Raw genomic sequence first — 21,229 nt, forward strand, 5'->3', positions numbered from 1 at the left:
ACTAAAATCTTTTGTTGAATTGATTTCTTTTTCTTTTTTTTAAAGATTGGCACCTGGGCTAACGACTGTTGCCAATCTTTTTTTTTTTTTCTGCTTTATCTCCCCAACCTCCCCCCCCCCGTACATAGTTGTATATCTTAGTGGCAGGTCCTTTTAGTTGTGGGATGTGGGACGCCATCTCAACGTGGCCTGACGAGCGGTGCCATGTCCCCGCCCAGGATCCGAACCCTGGGCCGCCGCAGCGGAGTGCGCGAGCTTAACCACTCGGCCACGGAGCCGGCCCCTGTTGATTTGATTTCTCTATTCTTTATATAACTATGCATGCTTATATGCGTGTATATATGTGTGTTTGTGTGTATACAGGCATACCTCAGAGATATTGTGGATTCAGTTCCAGACCACTACAATAAAGCAAATATCACAATAAAGTGAGTCACACTAATTTTTTGGTTTCCAGTACATATAATAGTTATGTTTACATTTTACTGTAGTCTGTTAAGTGTGCAATAGCATTATGCCTAAAAAAATGTATATTCCTTGATTAAAAAATATTTTATTGCTAAAAAATGCTAACCATCATCCGAGCCTTCAGTAAGTCATAATCTTTTTGCTAGTGGAGGGTCTTATAAAAAATAAAATCTATTTTTTTGCATATCTGTGAAGAGCAATAAATTGAAGTGCAATAAATGAGGTATGCCTGTATATATTCATTCCTTTTTACTTCCATCCTTCCTCTGATTGTTTCATCACCAGCAAGACTTTTCTGTGTGCACTCAGGGTAAAGTTACAGCAGAATGCAAAGGGAAAGAAATGAGACAATTATCAACAGTTGAGTTTTCTAAACAGACTTGAAATTCGTGGAAGAGACATTATTGAGAGAAGAGGATTTCTGAGTCTCAAGTCTGACTTTTGTGTACAAAAGCTAAATTTCGTTTTAAAAATACTAGGCTTTGGGAGAATGAATGATGTAAGAGCCAGTTTTCCTGCCACGTATTTGATACAAATTTCACAGCTGAGGAAAGTGAGATTTGTGAAGTATGCTTGGGTTTGGTGTTGGCGTAGGTCTTAGAGACACTCCCATCCCCTGCGGACTGATGGAAGTCCCAGAGTGGTGGGGATGGGGCCTCAAGCAGAGAGCTGTGTCTTGATCCCTGGAGAAATCTGAGGGGGCAGTGACACTGACAGAGAAGTCCTTGTCACAGCAGGAGCGGCGAAGAAATGAGCAAGGAAGGGCAAGTCTAGCCAGAGACCATACCCCACATTGCCTGTGGCCCAGGAGGCTCAGGAGTGCCCTCGAGTTTACTTGTCCCAAGATGGTGAAGGACTGAGAGAAGGCTGAGGTAAAACCTGTGGTGGACCCACAAGGCTCAAAGGAGAGAAGCCTACTATATGCATTATGACCAGAGAAGCAAAGAAGCGATGGCTCAGCTGATGCCAGTGAAGGACAGCGGACGGCAAAAGACCAGCCGTTCCTCACTCTGTGACACCAGAATCCGGTGAGCATAGATGCCAATCTAACTGGAAGGAAGAGGGAAGAGAGAATCCTTGATTGACTGTTTCAACAAAAATGCTCAGGAGTACCCTGAGGTGACTGAGAGAACTCATAGTTGACTAGATTCATTTTCTGCCATCAGGCAAAATGAGGGACTAAAATAAAAATCAGATCTAGATTAAAAAAAGTTACATTTTCTTCATACGGTGACCCAAGAAATATGGTATCATTGTTTGTGTGTATACGTAAATATGTATGTTCATCTATGTTATTCCCTAAAGTTTTGATCACACTGTTTCTAGTTTTACTAAACATTATATCGTGAATAGTTTAATCATGTCATTAAATATTCTTAGGCATGTCTTTATTTTATTTTTTTCTAGGTATCTCTGCATGCCGCATTTTATTTATTTATTTTTTGTTTTGATGAGAACTTTTAAGATCTCCTGTGGGTTTTTTTTCAGTTATTTTATTGAGGTCATAATGGTTATAACGTTGTGTAATTTCAGGTGTACATTATTATTTATCAGTTTCTGTATAGACTGCATATTGCTCACCCTTAATAGTCTAGTTTTTATCCATCATCATACATGTATGCACCTTTACCCCTTTCTACCTCCCTTCCACTCCTTCCCCTCTGGAAACCACTAATCTGTTCTCCTTATCCATGTATTTATTTATCTTCTACATATAAGTGAAATCATACAGTGCTTGTTTTTCTCTGTCTGGCTTTTTTTACTTAACATTATACCCTCAGGGTCCATCCACGTTGTTGCCAATGGGATGATTCTGTCTTTTTTATGGCTGAGTAGTATTCCATTGTATATACACATCACATCTTCTTTATCCAATCAGCAGCGGATGGACACTTGAGTTGCTTCCACATCTTGGCTATTGTGAATAATGCTGCGATGAATATAGGGGTGCATAAATCTCTTTGTATTGTTGACTTCAAGTTCTTTGGATAAATACCCATAGTGGGATAGCTGAATCATATGGTATTTCTATTTTTAATTTTTTGAGGAATCTCCATACTGTTTTCCATAGCGGCTGCACCAGTTTGCATTCCCACCAGCAGTGTATGAGGGTTCCCTTTTCTCCACATCCTCTCCAACATTTGCCATTTTTTGTCTTGTTACTTATAGCCATTCTGACCGGTGTAAGGTGATATCTCATTGCAGTTTGGAATTGCGTTTCTCTGATAATTAGTGATGTTGAACATCTTTTCATGTGCCTGTTGACCATCTGTATATCTTCTTTGGAAAAATATCTGTCCATATTTTTTGCCTATATTTTGATTGAGTTGTTTGTTTTTTGGTTGTTGACTTATATGAATTCCTTCTATATTTTGGAAATTAACCCCTTATCAGATGTATGATTTGCAAATATTTTCTCCCAGTTCGTAGGTTTTTTCATTTTGTTCATGGTTTCCTTTGCCTTGCAGAAGATTTGTAGTCTGATGTAGTCCTATTTGTTTTTCTTTTGTTTCCCTTGCCTGAGTAGACACGGTATTGGAAAAGATGTTGCTGAGACCAATGTCAAAGAGTGTACTGCCTATATTTTCTCCTAGGAGTTTTAGGGTTTCAGGTCTTACATTCAAGTCTTAATCTATTTTGAGTTAATTTCTGTGTATGGTGTAAGATAATGGTCTACTTTCATTCTTTTACACACGGCTGTCCAGTTTTCCCAACACCATTTATTGTGGAGGCTTTCCTTTCTCCATTATATGTTCCTGCCTTCTTTGTCAAAGATTACCTGTCCACAGATGTGTCGTTTTGTTTCTGGGATTTCAATTCTGATCTGTGTGTCTGTTTTTCTGCAAGTACCATGCTGTTTTGATTACTGTAGCTTTGCAGTATATTTTGAAGTCAGGGATTGTGATGCCTCCAGCTTTGTTCTTTTTTTCTCAGGATTGCTTTGGCTGTTTTGGGTCTTTTGTTGTTCCATATAAATTTTAGTATTCTTTGTTCTATTTCCATGAGGAATGTCATTGGGATTCTGATTGGGATTGCACTGAAGCCATAGATTGCTTTAGGTAATATGGACATTTTAGCTATATTTATTCTTCCAATCCATAAGCATGGAATATCTTTCCATTTATTTATGTTTTCTTCAATTTCTTTCAATAATATCTTATAGTTTTCATGTATGAGTCTTTCACCTCCTTGGTTAAATTTATTCCTATATATTTTATTCTTTTTGTTGCGATTGTAAATGGGATTGTATTCTTGACTTCTCTTTCTGCTAGCTCACTATTACTGTACAGAAATGCAACTGATTTTTGTAAGTTGACTTGGTACCCTGCAAATTTACATAGCTGTTGATTATTTCCAATAGTTTTCTGATGGATTCTTTAGGCTTTTCTATATCATGTCATCCACAAAGAGCAAGAGTTTTACTTCTTCCTTTCCAATTTGGATACCTCTTATTTCTTTTTCTTGCCTAATTGCTCTGGCCAAAACCTTTAGTACTATGTTGAATAGGAGGGTGAGAGTGGACACCCTTGTCTTGTTCTTGTTCTCAGGAGGATGACTTTCAGTTTTTCATAGTTAAATATGATGTTGGCTGTGGGTTTGTTATATATGGGCTTCATTATGTTGAGGTACTTTCCTTCTATATCCATGTTATTGAGAGTTTTTATCGCAAATAGATGTTGGATCTTGTCAAATGCCTTCTCTGCATGTCTTGAGATGATCATGTGATTTTTCTGCCTCACTTTATGAATGTGGTGTATTATATTGATTGATTTGTGGATGTTGAGCCATCTCTATCAGACATGGCTTTATTGACTGCATAAGAGTCCATTATATGGATAAGGCTTCCCTTCCCCTCTTCCCTTCTTCCCTCCCTCCTTCCTTCCACAATTCTCTGATTGTTAAACACTTGTATCTAATTTTTCACTGTAATATGTAACTTTTTTGTATTTTAAATATTTTTCTGTAACTTGCCTTATTTCCTGGGAAATAATTTCCAAAAGTGAAATTACTTGGTGAAGGTGTATAAATATTTTTGAGGCTTCCCATTCATACCGTCAAACTGCCCTCCTGCCTGCCATGCTGGTTACATTCCCACCAGCTTGTTCCCTCACATGGATGTGTCTTTCTTCAGAGACCACTCAGGAGGGTAAAGGCCTGTGTAGATGAACAAAGGGGAGTGTGGTCCTAGAAGATCAAAGTGTCTAAGTATATCTTGACTCTTGTCTAGACTTTAAAACATCACAAGTGACTAGAGCATGAAGGCAGCCCTTTGCCAAAAAACGTAAATATTGAGCCACTAGGGGGCAGAGTTATCTCAGTAAACCAAGGGTGTTTTCGTACAGCCCAAGCCAGTTTATACCCTCGGTCTAGATCTCAACTCTGACATCGCCATCAAGGTGGCTTCAATTATTTTTAACAGGGTGGTAAACAAAAGCAGGGATGCTATAAATTTAAAACAGGCAGTTCCCAATTACTGTAACAAACACATTGTATTCACACTGCTTTTTGAAAATGAACTTTTTATTTTAGAATAGTTCTAGATTTACAGAAAAATTGTGAAAATAGTACAGAGAGTTCCCATATGCCCCAAACCCAGTTTCCCTCATTGTTAACATCTGGCGTTAATATGGCACATTTATCACAACTAACGAAGCAATATTTACACATTGCTATTAATTGAACACTCTATTTTATTCAGGTTTTCTTAGTTTTAACCTACTGGTCTTTATTGGTTCCAGGATATCACATTATATTTAGTTCTCATGTCTCCTTAGACTGCTCTTCGCTATGGCAGTTTCTCAGACTTTCCCTGTTTTTGATGACCTTGACAGTTTTGAGGAGTACCGGTTAGGTATCTAGTTGAATTTCCTTCTGTTGGGATTTGCCTAATGTTTTTTTCTCATTTTTAGACTGGAATTATGAGTTTTGGGGGGGACCATCACAGAGGTAAAATGCCGTTCTCATCTCGTCATATGAAGGGTACATACTATCTACGTGATTTATCACTGTTGATGTTGACCTTGATCCCCTGGCTGGGGTGGTGTTTGTCAGTGTTCTCCACTGCAAAGTTATTCTTTTTTCCCTTGTCCCATGCTGTACTCTTTGGAAGGAAGTCACTATGAGCAGGCCACACTTAAGGAGTGGGGAGCTACATAACTCTCCTCGAGGGGACAGTATCTACATAAACTATTTGAATTCTTCTGCATAAGAGATTGGTCCCTTTCCCCCCGTTTACTTATTGACTCTATCCTTTCTTTATATCATTGTGAACTCATGGATAGTTCTTTTATACTTTGGGTTATAATCCAAATCCAATTTTTAAATTTCCTTGCTCACTTTGTTTACCTTTGGCCTTTGGGAGCTCTCTCAGTTGCTCCAGCACCCCTTTGATGTACCTCCATCATTGTGCTGTTTGTTTTTGTTTCATTTTTTTTTTTGAACACTTCTTACTTTTCTGAACTAAAAGAGGCTCCAAGCTTATCTGGTACATTTGCTGCCCTAGTCCTGGAATCAGCCATTTTTTTCCCAAGGAGCTCTGGCTCCTTTTATTGGAGAATGGTATCAGAAACCAAGATCTGGGTGCTAGATTTATGTTCACTTATGAACACATTTTGTATGCTTTTACTCTTCCACTAGCTGCTGTAAAGTTCTTAGCCCCAGCCGGGTGTAGAGCCTGGCCTTGGGTCCGGATTTGGGGTGACTACAAATCCATGCTCCTTTCATGTCCAGAAATAATGGCTGATGTGGAAGAGGAGTGTCCATTACTGCCTGCAACTGGATGAAAGATTTTGCATTTACTTTTATTTTTCTTTCCCCAGAGAAAGAAGCAGCTTTTGTCACGGAACCAACTGTTTGCGGAAGCTTTCTGGCAGCGACGGAAATCGGTGGTGCTTCCGGTGCCACCACGGACCCAGGCAGGATCTCTGGCGGGCTGCCCTGCTCTGCCTGGCAAGATCAGAGGAAGGGGAGTCTATCTGGAGGACCCCGGGCAGGCTTCAAACAGGACCGGGGCCAATCGGATCTGGGAGAGGCAGGGGCTGGTGGGGAGGAAACAAAGGAAAAATCGCTGAGACGAAAAATCCCGGAAGAAGGAAACATCTTGGCAGAAAAGGGAAGGCCTAATACATGGCCGCTAAGTTTCCACAGCTCCAGGCAGTTCCGGAAGTTTGGTGAATCCCTAGTGAGGATTCATTTCCTGCCATCAAGTGAGGTGCACAGGTTCTTTATTTGGATATTTCCTGTATAATTGGAATAAAGTTGCATTACGTTTGCATCTCCTTATGTTTGGCATAATATTAACTTCTAGCTCATGGGCTCAGCCAAAGAGATTGACACTGTGAAGTTCCCAGTGGGGCGAGCAAGAGACTTCGGCTCTAGCACAGAGATGTTAAGTAAAGCTTAAAGAAATTATGCTATAGCAAAATATGCTTTTAATAACATTTACTTTTTCAGATTATGACATTAAAGCATGTTTATTGTGGAATATTAGACGATACAGACTAGTGAATAAAGCAAAGAATTCTCCCACTTCGAGACAGTCACTGTATATTGCTGTATTTCTTCTTCTTTTTCTCATTTATGCCTCCATAGATAATACTGGGCTCATGCTGCATATAAAATTTTGTATCTTGTTTTTCACTTAATTTTTGATTGCGTTTTTCACATTACTAAATATTCCTGAAAAATTTGATATATAATGGATGCATAGTATTCCGTCATATTGGATATATTCAGTTTGAACTATGCTGTGATAAATATTTGCATACATACATTTTGAATATAGCCAAAATTATTTCTTTAAGAACAATTTCTAGAAGTAGAATAAAGTGGTGACAGTAAAAGTATTTTTCTTATGGAGTCAATGACAGGAAATGATTCAAGTTAAACAACTTATAACAGTGTTTGGTACATGGCAAGCATTCAATGAAGGTTAGGTGTGATTACTGTAAATGTATTTTACTTGATAAATATTAAAAAATAGTCTTCCATAAAACTCCTTTTCACTCTTAACATAAGCATGTCATCAAATATTTTAGTAGTAATTGAAAATATTGTAAACCACACACTAAGCTTTGTGAATGACATCTGGGATAAGAGATGGAGTCTTGGCCACAGGGCTAGAAGAAATTGGCAATAGGCCTCCCAAAGAGCAGGTTAAAGGGAAGAGAAATGTCATGGAAAGTGATGGTGAAGCAAATGTTACCATTGGATCTAATGGAAGTGTGACCAGGGCTCCTGCTGGGATTGTGCGTGTGTGTACATGTATGGGTGTGCATGCATGCGTGTGTATATGTGTGTGTGACATTGTGGGGATAGAGGGAAAGGGATGCAAGGCTCTTATGATGCCTGACATCTTCCTGTGGCTGAGAGGCCCCAGCAGATCAGGTTTGGGGCTGCACACCCAGGAGCGTCACAGACCATTGAGGGCAGAATACAAGTGGAGTGGGGTCACTAGTGCTTTGGGGACGGAGGCAGGCCAGTGGCTGTCCGGATACTTGGAATGTTCAGTTATGGAGAAGACATAAGCTAGAAACCATCTGTTCTATCACAGGGGTTAAAAAGATCAAAGCGAAGAAAAGCCTGGAGATCCAAAATTAAGGGTGATCACTGAGGTAGTAAATTTCAATGTTGAAACTGGAATTTAGGGCAATAGCAAAAGGAGCAGATTAGGAGAAGAAAGGCAGGCGCATTGCCTGCAGGGAATCATGGTCTAAAATGTGTCTGTGTTACCTGCTGGAGAAGAAAGCTCTTCCACTCGCTCCTTTCAGCAACTGCACAGGTTTGTGCATTGAGGACTCAGGCATTCTGGTCCATATTGCTTTCACCTGCATTCCCTCATATGCTGCTCACCGGAGTCTCATAACCTGCCCTTCATGGAACACTTAACTCTGTGCTGAGCAGTAGTAAGCACTTCATAATATTACAAGGATTGGGCAAATGATATTGGTTTCATCATGCAGATAAGGACGTTGAGTCTCAGAGCAGTGAAGTGACTTGTTCAAGATCGCACAGCCGAAGAACAAGAGACAGGCAGTGAATGTGTTTCCCACTTCCTATTCCAAAATACTTGACCATTTAATAGTGTTTAGTATGCTAGCTCCTGGCTGCCAGATGCCAGCAAAATATGCCAGCTGGGGAAGGTGCCCTGTGCAGGGCCACTGAGAGAGGGGAGGAGAGGAAGACTGGGACACTCATGGATAGAGTGGGACTTCTGGATGGGAATCGGACCAGGCAATCTCTAAAGCTCCTTCCAATGCCAAGATGATCTGGCTCTGAATTTCTCCCACTGAAAAAGCTGAGGTTGCCAGCATTCGACAGTGAGGCCGGCAGAGGGTGGCTGTGATTCTCTCTTTCCAGGGCTCTCTGATGGCCTATCAAAGTCCCCTGGACACTCCCAGACCCCAAAACTGCCCTCCTATGCCTGCTACCCTTATACGAAACTACCTCTTCCAATGTTAAGAACTTCATAGAAGACAGAGCACCCAACAGTAACAGCAAATGTTTGCCACACATTGACTCTGTGCTGAGCCCTTTCTATGCATCATCTCACCCAGGCCTCCTTTGACTAAATACACATGTACATTGCATCACGCACACGTAAATACATTTTATGCTTTTATGAAAATGGGACTATATTCTACATTGTGTTCTGTAACTTAAGTACTTTGCAGTTTATGTATCATGGACAACTTGCCACGATGATAAATCTACCTTATTCATTGATCTTCCTTTTTAAAAAAAGTAGTAGAAGCATAGCATAACCCATACTTGCTAAAAATGTAGATTCTGTATTTCTCCTCCCAGGGATTCTGATTTGGAAGGCCTGGGTTGGGGCCAGGGCATGTGGAGTCTAGGAAAGCTCCCCGAGTGACTGCCAGGCATCACTGGTAACGATCTTCTGCTGTTCTAGGCTGGCTCCTGCAGGTGAATGGGAGACGGCAAAACAGAGCAACAACGAAGCACACAACCAGCCAGTAACAAGGGCCCTGGTGCCAGCGAAAGGCTGAGAGGAAGGGGAGAAGAGGGCTCAGTTCCCAGAGCGAGGAGATGTACAGTAATATTCTGTGGCAGACATAGGAAGAAAGCAGTGCGTTTTCATAGGGACTTGCAAAGGCAGGGAACACCAAGACAGTGACAGCCCCGCAAGGCCTCTATGAGAACAGAGATCAGACTAGAAGCTGGGGGACTTATCTGAAAGTTGTATTTGCTTGGCAAACAGTTTTTACCTAGATTGTTAATTTGAGGTGCTGTGGCAGGGTTCTTAGAGGATTTGGGAAGAGCTCAAGAACCTCAGAGAGCCCTCTTTGATGCCAAGGTGCCTGGGGGAGAGTCTGAGTACCAGGAGTGCATTAGTTCCACTTTACATTCTTTTTTCCATCAGGAGATAACATTTCCCATCACCCATTTGCTTAGGGCTTTGAAAGACTTGTGCAATATGAACAAATAAAATCTCTGAACTTCATTAGTCATTAATTTCAATCTCTTCTCCTTCCTCAGATATCCCTGATGGATCCACCTGAGAATCTCCTCCCTCCTGGGCAGGGTCTTGCTTGCTGGTGACAGTGGTGACTGGCATAAATCATCCCAAAGTGGATGTTAGGAAGGATGGGAAAACAGAGAGGCCCCGTAGCCTCTCCATCTCCAGCAAGGACCTGTTCTTGATTCTCACCGGGGGTTCAACCCTGTTCCTGGGTCCTCCCAGACCCATGTTGTGGGTCCTGAATCCAGCCTAGTTTCGCTCTCCACTGCTCAGCACTGAGTTACATTCCCTGCAAGTATTACCAGAGTCAGCGCCCTCATTCTGCTAATCGGGCTCCTGCCTCATTCCGAAGCCTTCGGTCCCTGTGGATATCCTGTTCCCAAGTTCCTGTGTGGCAGCCTGCCTTGAGCCCCAGATCCTTCCTAGGAGTAAGGACTAGACTTTCCCTTGCCAGGCTCCCATGGGGAAATGGAACACTGCTCTAGGCCCAAAGCTCTGGTTGGGCTTGGCCACTAGAGGACAGACTCCTGGAGCCAGTTTCCTATCAAGATTTTAAAATATCACCTGCCCCATGTTCCTCATCACTGGACTCGAACTGCTTATTGGAAATGTATCCACTTCTGTCTAATGGGATCCCTCCCTTCTCCCTTCACCAACTGCTCTCCTGAGCTGTAAGCAGACCGCCATGGGCTTCAATTGCCTGCTAGATTGACCTTTCTTTATTAGCAGCTGCAATTTCTTCAGTTCCCGGAGCGCAGACTCTTATGCCAGCAGGTGTGTCAAATGCCACGTCCCACGCCCTCTTGATCCTGCTTAGGTGGATATGCCTGGCAATTCTATGACGTGGCCATGGCTTTACACAATTGGCAAGTTCTGGAAACATTCTATCTAAATCAAACTTTCCAAATGCAATTGTCTTTTAAATATTCCACAGAGAATGTTTCAAAGAATACTATTCTGATTCCTTTACAAAAGGTGGGTGGCCTTGTGATGCTATGTGAAGTACATTATAGAAAACTGGAGTCTTTGATTTGAGTCCCACTTCTCATGTGACCTTGGACAAATTATTATATAGTCTTCCTCGAACTTTTTCTTCACCTGACAAACAATGAAGGTAATTTAGTAATTTCTGAAGGTCTAGTTGTAACACTCCATGATACTTAATAGTTACACCTGAACGTGTATTATTTTGTCAATGGAAAATTGCCAAAGTTCTCAACATTAAGTACACTGGTATAAAGTTTCTCCCTGGGGATTTACTCTTTTGGCTTTTGTTTTTATCGACTGTCCTTCCTGACCTGGAATTGTCAGGATAGTTGCCAACTAAGGCAATCTTCACAGAAGGGGAGCTGCCTTACCTCCAGAGAGCAGCTTGTTATCTTTTATTTTTGGAAATAACAGAAAGCAAGGAGGGGCTCTTCTGAATGTGAACTGACGGGCCACCTCACGCCACCTTGAGAAAGATCAGAACCCGGTGCCAAGCGGAGATAGGTGAGAGCAATGCCTCTGAGAAATCAAGCTGGCCATTAGCCTCCTCTTTTCTTCTGTAATTAATGAGAAGGCCCTGTATCTTTGTATTAAACCCTTTAATCTAAGAGTTTCTAAGTGTTTTACAAACATTAATTAATTCAATTAAACTTCATGTCACCACCTTGAGGCAGGTAATTCCTCTTTGGGACATCACATCTTGCTTGCTCCAGTATGGTCCACAGATTAGGCATTAGTGCAGATTGAGGTAATTGATAGTAATAGTGAAACCTTGAGTTTAGATGAAACTCTGTGACTAAAGACCTCAAGCACTTTACAAATATCAGATCTGGGTAATGAGGACTGAAGAGGAATCTTGAGGCGACTCACTGTCAATGATAACAAGGCAGAAATATTGCACTTCTTTCAGGTTCCACGCCAAGCTGAAGACACATGACCTTGAGCAGTTCTTTGTGACCCCTTTGTGACTCAGTTTCTACAGCTCTCAAGTGGGGGCAATAATATTACTCACCTCCATACTTCACAAAGATGTTGCAAAGAATAATGTTTGTAATCTGCTCTGGAGTTCTCAGATGAAAGATGCGAATTAATATATGATGAAACATCACTACCCACTTATCTTCACATCATCTAAATAGGTTAAGCAAGTGAAGGATCAGCATCCCCACAGTCTTGGCAGAAACTGTCATTATTTCCATTTGATGTGTGTTATACATACCCAAAGAGATTGAGAACTGATCGGAGCAGCAGACGTGCTTCTGGGATAAATGAAAGCAAGCTGAGATATCAGATCGGCAAAGAGGTAGCTGATTTATTTATTTTCTTCTTCTTCTTCTTTTTTTTCCTTTTCCATTCCTATTTGAGACAGGGTATTTAAGAGGGAATGAGTGTAAGGAGAGAATCAGGGCATGGCTGAATCAACCTTTCCTCTTGGACATTCCTCTCAATTCTAAGTTATCAATATATGTGTATAATTTGCAGTCTCTGAATGAGCTCATGTACAAATCCTCCTCTGGGTCTTTGCTTGCACTCTCCTTTGCCAACAATCTTTTCCCTCTCCGTCTCCATTTATCTAGGCCAGCATAGAACTCCCCACCTCCACGAAACCTTCCTGGTCTAACTCCCTACTTGAACTTTTGTAATTAGCACATGTGTTAGAACTTATACTTTGGTGTTGGTCTTGCTTCCTAATAGACTTAACTCTACCAGGGCATATTTTATTTGCCCCTTTTCTTCATCTGGTACATGTCTTTGGGTACTGAGCTTAATCAAATAAGTGCAAAGTAAATAAATGAATGGAATCTGTCAGCAAAATGTGAAGATTCTAATTCAAACCACACCAAAGCCACATCTTCTATTCTCACCACGCCATATGTGACTCTGTGAGGCAGATGTAGTGCAGAATAAAAATATTAAACAGGCAAAATTAAGGAAAACACATATTAAATTAAAGAATAAACTTTCAACTCCTTTGGGTAAACACCAAGGGGCACAATTGCTGGATCATGTGGTAAGGTGTTTAATTTTGTAAGAAACTGCCAAACTGTCTTCCAAAGTGGCTGTATTGTTTTTCATTCCCACCAGCAATGAATGGGAGTTTCTGTTGCTCCATATCCTTGCCAGCATTTGACATCATCAGTATTTCGGATTTTGGCCGTTTTAATAAGTATGTAGTATCTCATTGTTGTTTTAATTTGCAATTCCTTAATGACATAATCAAATGAGTTGAAAATGTATATCTACACAAAAATATGCACATAAGTATTTATAGCATCTTTATTTGTAATTGCTAAAATTTGGAAGCAACCAAGATGTCCTTTGGTAGATGAACAGATAAATAAACTGTGGTACATCCAGGCAATGGAATATTATTTAGCTTTAAAAAATGATTTACCAAGCCTCAAAAAGACATGGAGAAAACTTAAATGCATATTACTAAGTGATAGACGTCAATCTGAAAAGTCGTATGATTCCAACTATATAACATTCTGGAAAAGACCAAACTATGGAGGCAGTAAAGGAATTCATGGTTGCCAGGGGTGAGGGGAGAGGCAGGAATGAACAGGGACAGCAGAGAGAATTTTTAGGGCTGTGGAACTACCATGTATGATACTATAATGGTGAATACATGTCATTATGTATTTGTCAGAACCCACAGTATACACAATGCCAAGAGTGAAGCCTGATGTAAACTGTGGACTTTGGGTGATAATGACATGTCAACAGAGGTTCATCAGTTGTCACAGATCTACCACTTACTACTCCACGGGGGGATGCTGATAGTGGGGGAGGTTGTGTGATGCAAGGAGAATATAGGAAATCACTATCTCTTCTGCTCAATTTTAGTGTGAACCTAAAACTGTTCTAAAAAATCAAATCTATTAAAAATTTTTGTTTTTAACTTTCAAACAATGCTCCAAAGGGAAATAGAAGATTTAACTTAGAGGATTGAAGGAAACTGCTATATACGTATAATACTATCTAGAAAGACTGAGTCACTTTAGAACCTGCTTATGCAATGATTTCTATAATATTTAAGAACAGGCTGATCAAGAAAAATATGCATATTTATGACATCTGTGCACCTTCACCTATCAGTTACTTATTGCATTAAGCCCAGACTCAAATTCAAGACGTCCATGGAATGGCACTGATCTGTATTTCCTGATACATCTTACTCCCCTCTTCTTCCTTTGCATGCAGCCCGCATGCAGCAAAGGTGATGGACTTACTCTGAACAAGCACGTGTGTTTCTTCTTCCTATGGCTCCCTTGCTTTGAATGCTCTTTCCTGTGGCCTCCTTCCAGTCTGGGCCCTAGCATCTCCACCTATTGAAAAACCTTTCCCGTCGTTTTCAAGGCCCTTCTCAAATGCTTCCTCCAGAAAGAGGCTCTCCTGGTCATAGAAATGCAACATCCCTCACAGATATTCCAAGTAAACCAGTAGAAGCAGTGTTAGCCTGGAAACTAGGATGCAGAATTGGGAGAGCAGCATTGCCTGGTCCAAATACTCACTTTTTACTAATTGCTTGGATTTAAGCAAATTATTTATTTTCTGCACTTGAGATTCCTTGTCTGCTAAGTGAAGATGACCATAGTAGTTCTGACCACAGAGGCCATTGTAAGCATCGTGCCATAGTGTGTGTAAAATGCTTACAATAGTGCCTGGTATATGCAAGAGTTCAGTAAATGTTGCTTGCTTTCCCATGGAATCTAGCCCTGTTTCTGGCTACGCTCGTGTTTGTAGACCAACAGTGCGAAACGAGAGAGAGCACTGCCCATGAGTCATGCTGCCTCAGAGGACTTGGATGTCTTACCATGCGAACTCCTTGAGGACGTGAAGAAACTCTCTCACTATATATTTCAACGTCCTCAGTTCTACTGGACCATGTTGCTGAAAATGATTTTCTATGGGCTCTGAGTTTCTACAAAAGTTTATGTTCTTAGGCACTGATTTTGCTATTCAAATTTGGCTTATATATTGTTGTGGCGTAACCAGATTCGTTTAAGGGGGTAAGTTTGTGTGCAGGTTTTCCTATAACTCTTAGTCAATTACACGCTCATCTTAACCCCACAATGGTGCATGAGTTGCCAATTGTATTCGGGAACCTAACCAGAAAGAAACAGTGCAAGTATCGCCAATTATAGACAACAGAATGAAAACACTTCTCTCTCACCTGCATACCAGCACTGGTATAGTTTTACCATTTCACATACTCACACTCTTTAATCCCCATCAGTGGAGACAAAGTTTGAAATTTTCTTGCTTTGTTTTTTTCTCTGCTAAACGTTTGAATGACCCTCTGCTAGAGCTCTAAAATGTTGACTTACTATTTTTGAGGTATACTTTTTTACTGAGGTATAATTCATATTCATAAAATTCATCCTTTAAAAAGTATATGGTTCACTGAATTTTAGTATAGTCACAAAATTGTGCAGCCATAACCACTAATTCCAGAAATTTTCATCTCCCTTGAAAGAAATCCCATACTCATCTTTTGATCTTGTAATAAAATGTTAATTTTATTTTTATTTATCTGGTTAAATTGTGCTAATCATTTTTAGAAATTCAGAGAACAGCATATATATATTTTGTAATTACTATTACAATAGCTTACTATTTTTTATGTTTATCTTACTTATACTTTACCATTTGCTCAAGGATTTTTTGTGTGTGTGTGTGAGGAAGATTGTCGCTGAGCTAACATCTGTGCCAGTCTTCCTCTGTTTTATGTGAGGTGCTGCCACAGCGGGGCTTGATGAGCAGTGCTAGGTCCGTGGCTAGAATCCAAACCTGTGAACTGTGGGGCTGCTGAGGCAGAGCGTGCAAACTTAACCAGTACGCCACTGGGCTGGTCCCCATTTGTTCAAGGTTTTACACACACACACACACACACGCACACACACTTTAGTCTTGGTCTTCGTAGGGTTACTAGCATCAGGTTGGGGATATCCGTGCCAACAGTTGTACACAGCTTGAAGGAGAGTGAGTGAACACAGTGAAGAGAAAAATAGCTCTCCTTTGTTGGAAATGTACTATTTCGCAGGCACTATTCCTCACACAACAGTTTTAGGAGGTAAGTTCTATTATCATAACCTTTTTTTACATGTGACCAAATGGAGGCTTATGGAGTTTATGAAACTTGTTATCCTTAGGTGGTGTAACTAGAAAGCCCAGATGTGAACACAGGCCCTCCAAATTCACAGCACATGCCCTTCACCACTATGTTCCATCATCTGCTGTTAAATCAGATGTTTCATTTAATTATACCAAGAGCACTTGATCAGTGCTGTATGATATATTTTCACGAGTCCTCATTCAATTCCTTCGATTACCGAGTGAGAAGAGCCAGCTGGTGTAGGTTAAATGATCACACAGTTTGACCAATGCCAGTGGGCAGCTGGAATCCAGGGTTTTTCCCAGAGCCAAGGTCGATGTGTGTTGCCCTACATCACATTGGGATTTCTGACATTTATCTTAGCCTTCTGTGGCAGCTTTCATAATAAAAAACCACCTTCTACCATGTTTGAATCCCTACATCAGTCTGCGGATAGTAAATGTGACTTGATTTATATACGCAATCCCTCTGCTCAAAGCTTGTGTATTGAATGAATGCGTGAATAAATTAAAAAAAGTCTTACCATACAGTCATTTGAATATTTTATTTCTAGACCCCCTTAACAATTTTTTTTTAAAGATTGTCACCTGAGCTAACATCTGTTGCCAATCATTTTTTTTTCCTTCTTCCCTCCAAAGTCCCCCAGTACATGGTGGTATATTCTAGTTGTGAGTGCCTCTGGCTGTGCTAAGTGGGATGCCGCCTCAGCATGGCCTGATGAGCCATCCCACGTCTGCGCCCAGGATCTGAACCAGTGAAACCCTGGGCTGGTGAAGCAGAGGACATGAACTTAACCACTTGGCCACGGGCCGGCCTCATAGACCCCTTAAGAATATAACCACTAGTGATATTTTAGTGGAAGAAGACTGCATAAAATAGTTTTACTATACCTTTGTTCTTTCTCTGCATGTTTTTCAAAAAAGTAAACCATTCCACGCATACATTAAGTAGAATGTTTTTGCATACACAAAGAAATGTGATTACAAATACCTTTGGAAGAGGATTAGTCATGATTTGTACCTTTTGTAGGCAAAAGAGCCGATAGATGGGGCCTTTCATTAATCAGATCAGCAGCTCTGTTAGCCTCCCCCGACCCCAGCTCCTTAGCCTCTGTGAATAAAGCAGTGGCCTGGGCGTTCTTGCACCCGCTCCCCACTCCTCAGAAGGGTCCTGCCAACTCTGCCTTGTCCTGTTGGATTTGCAGTCAGATGTCTCAGGCTGGCACTGGGCAGGCAATGAGTTCTTTCCCTGTAACTTGGGCACAAAAAGATCAGCATGGGAGCAGCCTCCTTTGGGACAGCTGCTCTGAGAGAATGCAGTAAGCAAGGAGCAGGAAGAAATTCCTCCGAGAAGAGGGTGACTCGTGGGAGGAGTTCAGTGTGCTAACTATTGTCATTTGCTGAGAGAAGGTGTGTACTTGAGGAGTCTTAACCTGGAGGATCCTTAACTCTTTCAGTCAGCTGGCGAGCAGTGGTGGCTCAGCAAGTTCGTCCTGGAAGCGTCTGCTCGGGAAGGTCAGGGCGGAGGCGTGGAATCGTTCTTTCATGGGGGACCACTTTGAGAAGGGCCAGCACGCTTTGCTCAATGAAGGAGAAGAGAATGAGATGGTAAGATTCTAGCCACATTCCCCTCTTCCCATTCCCACACCCCAGCCTCCAACACACACACACACACACACACACACACACACACACACACACACACACGCTCAGACACACTCACATACTTCCTTGCAATTTGACTCTGGTATTGTGTGAGAAAAGATAATGTCCAAGAATCTCTCTGTCCCATGCACGTGACCTCTAACAGGAGAAACTTGCTAGAATGAAAATATTGCATTTATTTTATCAGTAGTATTTTCTTTTTAAGCAAAACAGAAAGGGAGAGAAGCATGATGGCACTTCACGGTGAGCTTTTGAGCCTTACCAGCATAGCACGTTCTGTTCAAAACTTCTCGTAATTTCTGCAAATCCCTAAACTTGGGAGCAGTGTATTACCTGACAGGATGAAGTGGATCATCAATAGTGAAGGAGTGCCTCTGGTTCTTTGACCTTCTTCTCTTCTCACTTATCTGTATTCACAGAGACTGTTGGACAGGGAAAACATAAAATAGTAACAATTATCAGCCTACACACACATTTCTGTTTACTTCTAGAATTTTACTTGTAGCTCCCTAGTTATAGGGAGTGGTTACAGGAAACTTTGTGTAGTCCACTGTCTCTTTTATTTTAGATGTGTTCCCCTCTCGGGAACTGTAGGAAATTCAAAGATGATTCTTATGCTCTTACTGAATTTAAAGCTGTATTGCTCAATTACGATGTAATCAAGAGAGAGTTAGAAATGTGTGCTCTGTTTAATAAGGCCTTTCTGCTAATTGTATAAGCATCGTCTTTTACGCCAGTAATGGTGTAATTAAAATGTTGAAAAGTGATGCTCTCATTCTATGATAGCATTTTATCTTCCTGGTATTAATATATAAATAACACACCCAAAAGACATTTGCTTAAAATATTTGCTTGGTTAATTGCATTAGTCCTGACTATTAAATTCTTTGTTCCTAAACTGGTCTTTCAAGTCTAATCTGCTTACCTGTTCCTATAGCAACAACATATTTTGGACCTTCAAGAGTAGAGCTCTTCTACTATCAGAGCTGAAAATATTATAAAGGAATAAAAGGCACCCAAATTTAAGTGGCTTTCTTAACCATCTCCTTACTTCTTTCAGATTTGACCACCAAATGACAATTGCCTTCAGGCCCTACACAAATGTCACCAGAAATGACCTTCTGACCTCATGTTGGATATCATGCTTATTTCTCCAGTGTTTTCTTTAGAGAGTGACTATTCTATTACTCTCTCTATTAAGTTGAAAATTTGATTCTCATCTTGAATACTCTTCATCAGCAGGCAGAGTCTCCTTCCTTCTAATGGTTTTTTATCTTGCCTCAAATCCTCAGATCGAATTACACCCACTCTTTTCCTGTACACTCATTTCTGCTCTTCGACAATTTGTCATTCGAGAGTCATTAAGACTCATCTCCTCGCTAGCAGATGTTCCTAGTTTCAGGGAAACTACTATCTCTTCTCCAGCCTCCACATTCCAGCAAAGCAATTTTGTTAATAGTTCATCTTCATCATAGCAGCACCCGATGCACCAGGGTGTCAACTTAGTTTTGTACACAGATGAAAGCCTAGTTAGGAGCGGGCCTTTGAAATGGGAAGGGACACTGTGTTTTCTGGAGAGGAGTCATTTGGCCCGTCGCCTCCATGGAGGTGCCGCGATTAGTATGCACTCTTGAGCTCCCCATCCTGTTCCGGCTGGAGAAGGCTGGCCACCTGCCTGCTGTTGTGTCAGATACTCTGTCCTTTTTTTAACTCACTCCTCCGTCCCCTTCGCCCAGAGCAGTAAATCTCAAAAATTACCAAGCTATCTTAAATTCATTCCACATATTTTCATATTGATTCTTAGTTTACAAAATATTTTGTTGGCCACTAGCTACTTTAGCTTCCACTACACCCTGTGCAGCAGGTGCTGTGCTTCCATCTTTAAGGATGAGGAAATGGATGCTCTGAGCATTGGCTTGTCTAAGGTTACATAAGTCCAGGAGCTGAGGCAACACTTGCATTAGTTTAAATTGGTAGCTTTTTTGTCTCTGGATCTGAACACAGCCCACTGAGACCTTTTTTCATTTCTTTCAAAGGACATTCTACTCTTAATAGGAGAACACACTTCTTCCCTTAGTAAAGCAAAGCTTAGGAGAGGGTCTGCTTTTCTCAGATTTCCCAGGATCTGTTCTGTTATGTACAATTTGTACTTCCTGAGTAAGTCTGTCTCCTCTGACTTCAATGTGAATCCCTCTGGAAAACCAAGATTGTCTAGAAATGTGTCACATCACAGTGTTTAAAGTATTTTCCTTTATAATATACAGTTTGGACCTTTGCAGAAGTCATTCCTCTGATAATAGAAACGATTTCAAATTTCAAGAGAAAACAGCATTTTATGGTTTAGTCCTCATGTCAGGTAAAGAATGGGAGTATTTCCAGGCTTAAAGATGCCTGGGACTATTTTCCATTCTAGAATAAAAGAAATAAGAACTAAAGAGCAATTCTAAATGATCTGAAAGTAATATCTGTAAGTGTAAAACGAGACAGGAGCCTATGGAAGAAAGAATTCTTTGGAAGGACAAGATTGGAAAGGGGAGGAAGTGACACTCACAGAAGGTTCACCTAGATGACTGCCCCAGAAAGGCCTCAAAGAGGAGACTGAATCCCAGACAGCACAATGACTGGACCAGAGGCCCGGCTCTCACTAGCCACTTGCCCTCTCTAGCCTCGGTTTTCCCATCTGTAAAATAGGAATGGTCCTTCTGACCCTACATGTCTCACAAAGCGCTTATGAGAATCAACAGAGATAACCTATATGGAAGTGTTTCGGGAAGTATAAAATTCTGGAGACGTATAAGCTGCTATTATCTAAACAGAGATAGGAGTCAGGGCTTTAGCAATTAACCAATTGAATGAATACCAGCCCCCAAAAATGAATTCATCTCTTTTCATTAAATAATGACAAGTGGGGAATGTATGCTTTCATTCACAAGCTGTAGAGACCACTTATAAATGGACAGGAGCTGAATTATCTTATACCCTGCCTTGTTCTGCTTACTTTGGGAAAGGACCTACATGTCTTGGGACTCAGTTTCCTTATTTATAAAGTGAGAGTATCAGATGGCCTGGGAGTTCACATTCCTTTGAATTATGATGTTACATATTTATAATGTGAAAAGCCTTAGAAACGCTGAGTGCTCATTTCCTCATACCATGACTGATCAAAGATATCATGGTTTAATTGATTTGAACAATGCCCGCCATTATCTTACTTATACCCTAATGCAATCATACTCCTTTTGGGGAAGTGTTTGTTCTAGTGAGACTTTTTTTAAAAGTAACATTCCCTGATTTTTCTTCTTTTCTAGGTCTTAGCAAATGGGGAAAAAAACTCTTGAATTTTTTTTCTGATTATAAAGGTAGCATATGTTTGTTGTAAAAACATTGAAATGACATATAAAGGTCTAAAGAATGAAGTAAATATGATTCATGAACTTTCCACCCAGACTTCTTCCAGACTTATAAGAAAGGCATACACCAAACTTGTTACTTTCTAATTATTTACGACAT

General features: G+C 40.7%; 1 protein-coding gene across 7 annotated transcripts in view; it reads left to right on the forward strand.

The window, feature by feature from the left end:
- The first annotated feature begins 12,141 nt into the window (after window positions 1-12,141).
- ATP13A4 (ATPase 13A4) overlaps window positions 12,142-21,229 on the forward strand; it is a 129,716-nt gene continuing 120,628 nt past the window's right edge. For 6 of the 7 annotated variants that reach the window (XM_046658317.1, XM_046658319.1, XM_046658320.1 and 3 more), the window contains exons 1-2: window positions 12,142-12,239; window positions 17,512-17,662. In XM_046658317.1, coding sequence (XP_046514273.1) covers window positions 17,600-17,662 — 63 coding nt within the window. In that variant the 5' untranslated portion in view covers window positions 12,142-12,239; window positions 17,512-17,599. Of the gene's footprint in view, window positions 12,240-17,068; window positions 17,663-21,229 lie in introns of those variants that run through there. The other variant, XM_046658318.1, reaches the window with a different exon arrangement.

The sequence above is a fragment of the Equus quagga genome, chromosome 4 (genome assembly GCF_021613505.1).
Source record: "Equus quagga isolate Etosha38 chromosome 4, UCLA_HA_Equagga_1.0, whole genome shotgun sequence".
NCBI lineage: Eukaryota > Metazoa > Chordata > Mammalia > Perissodactyla > Equidae > Equus > Equus quagga.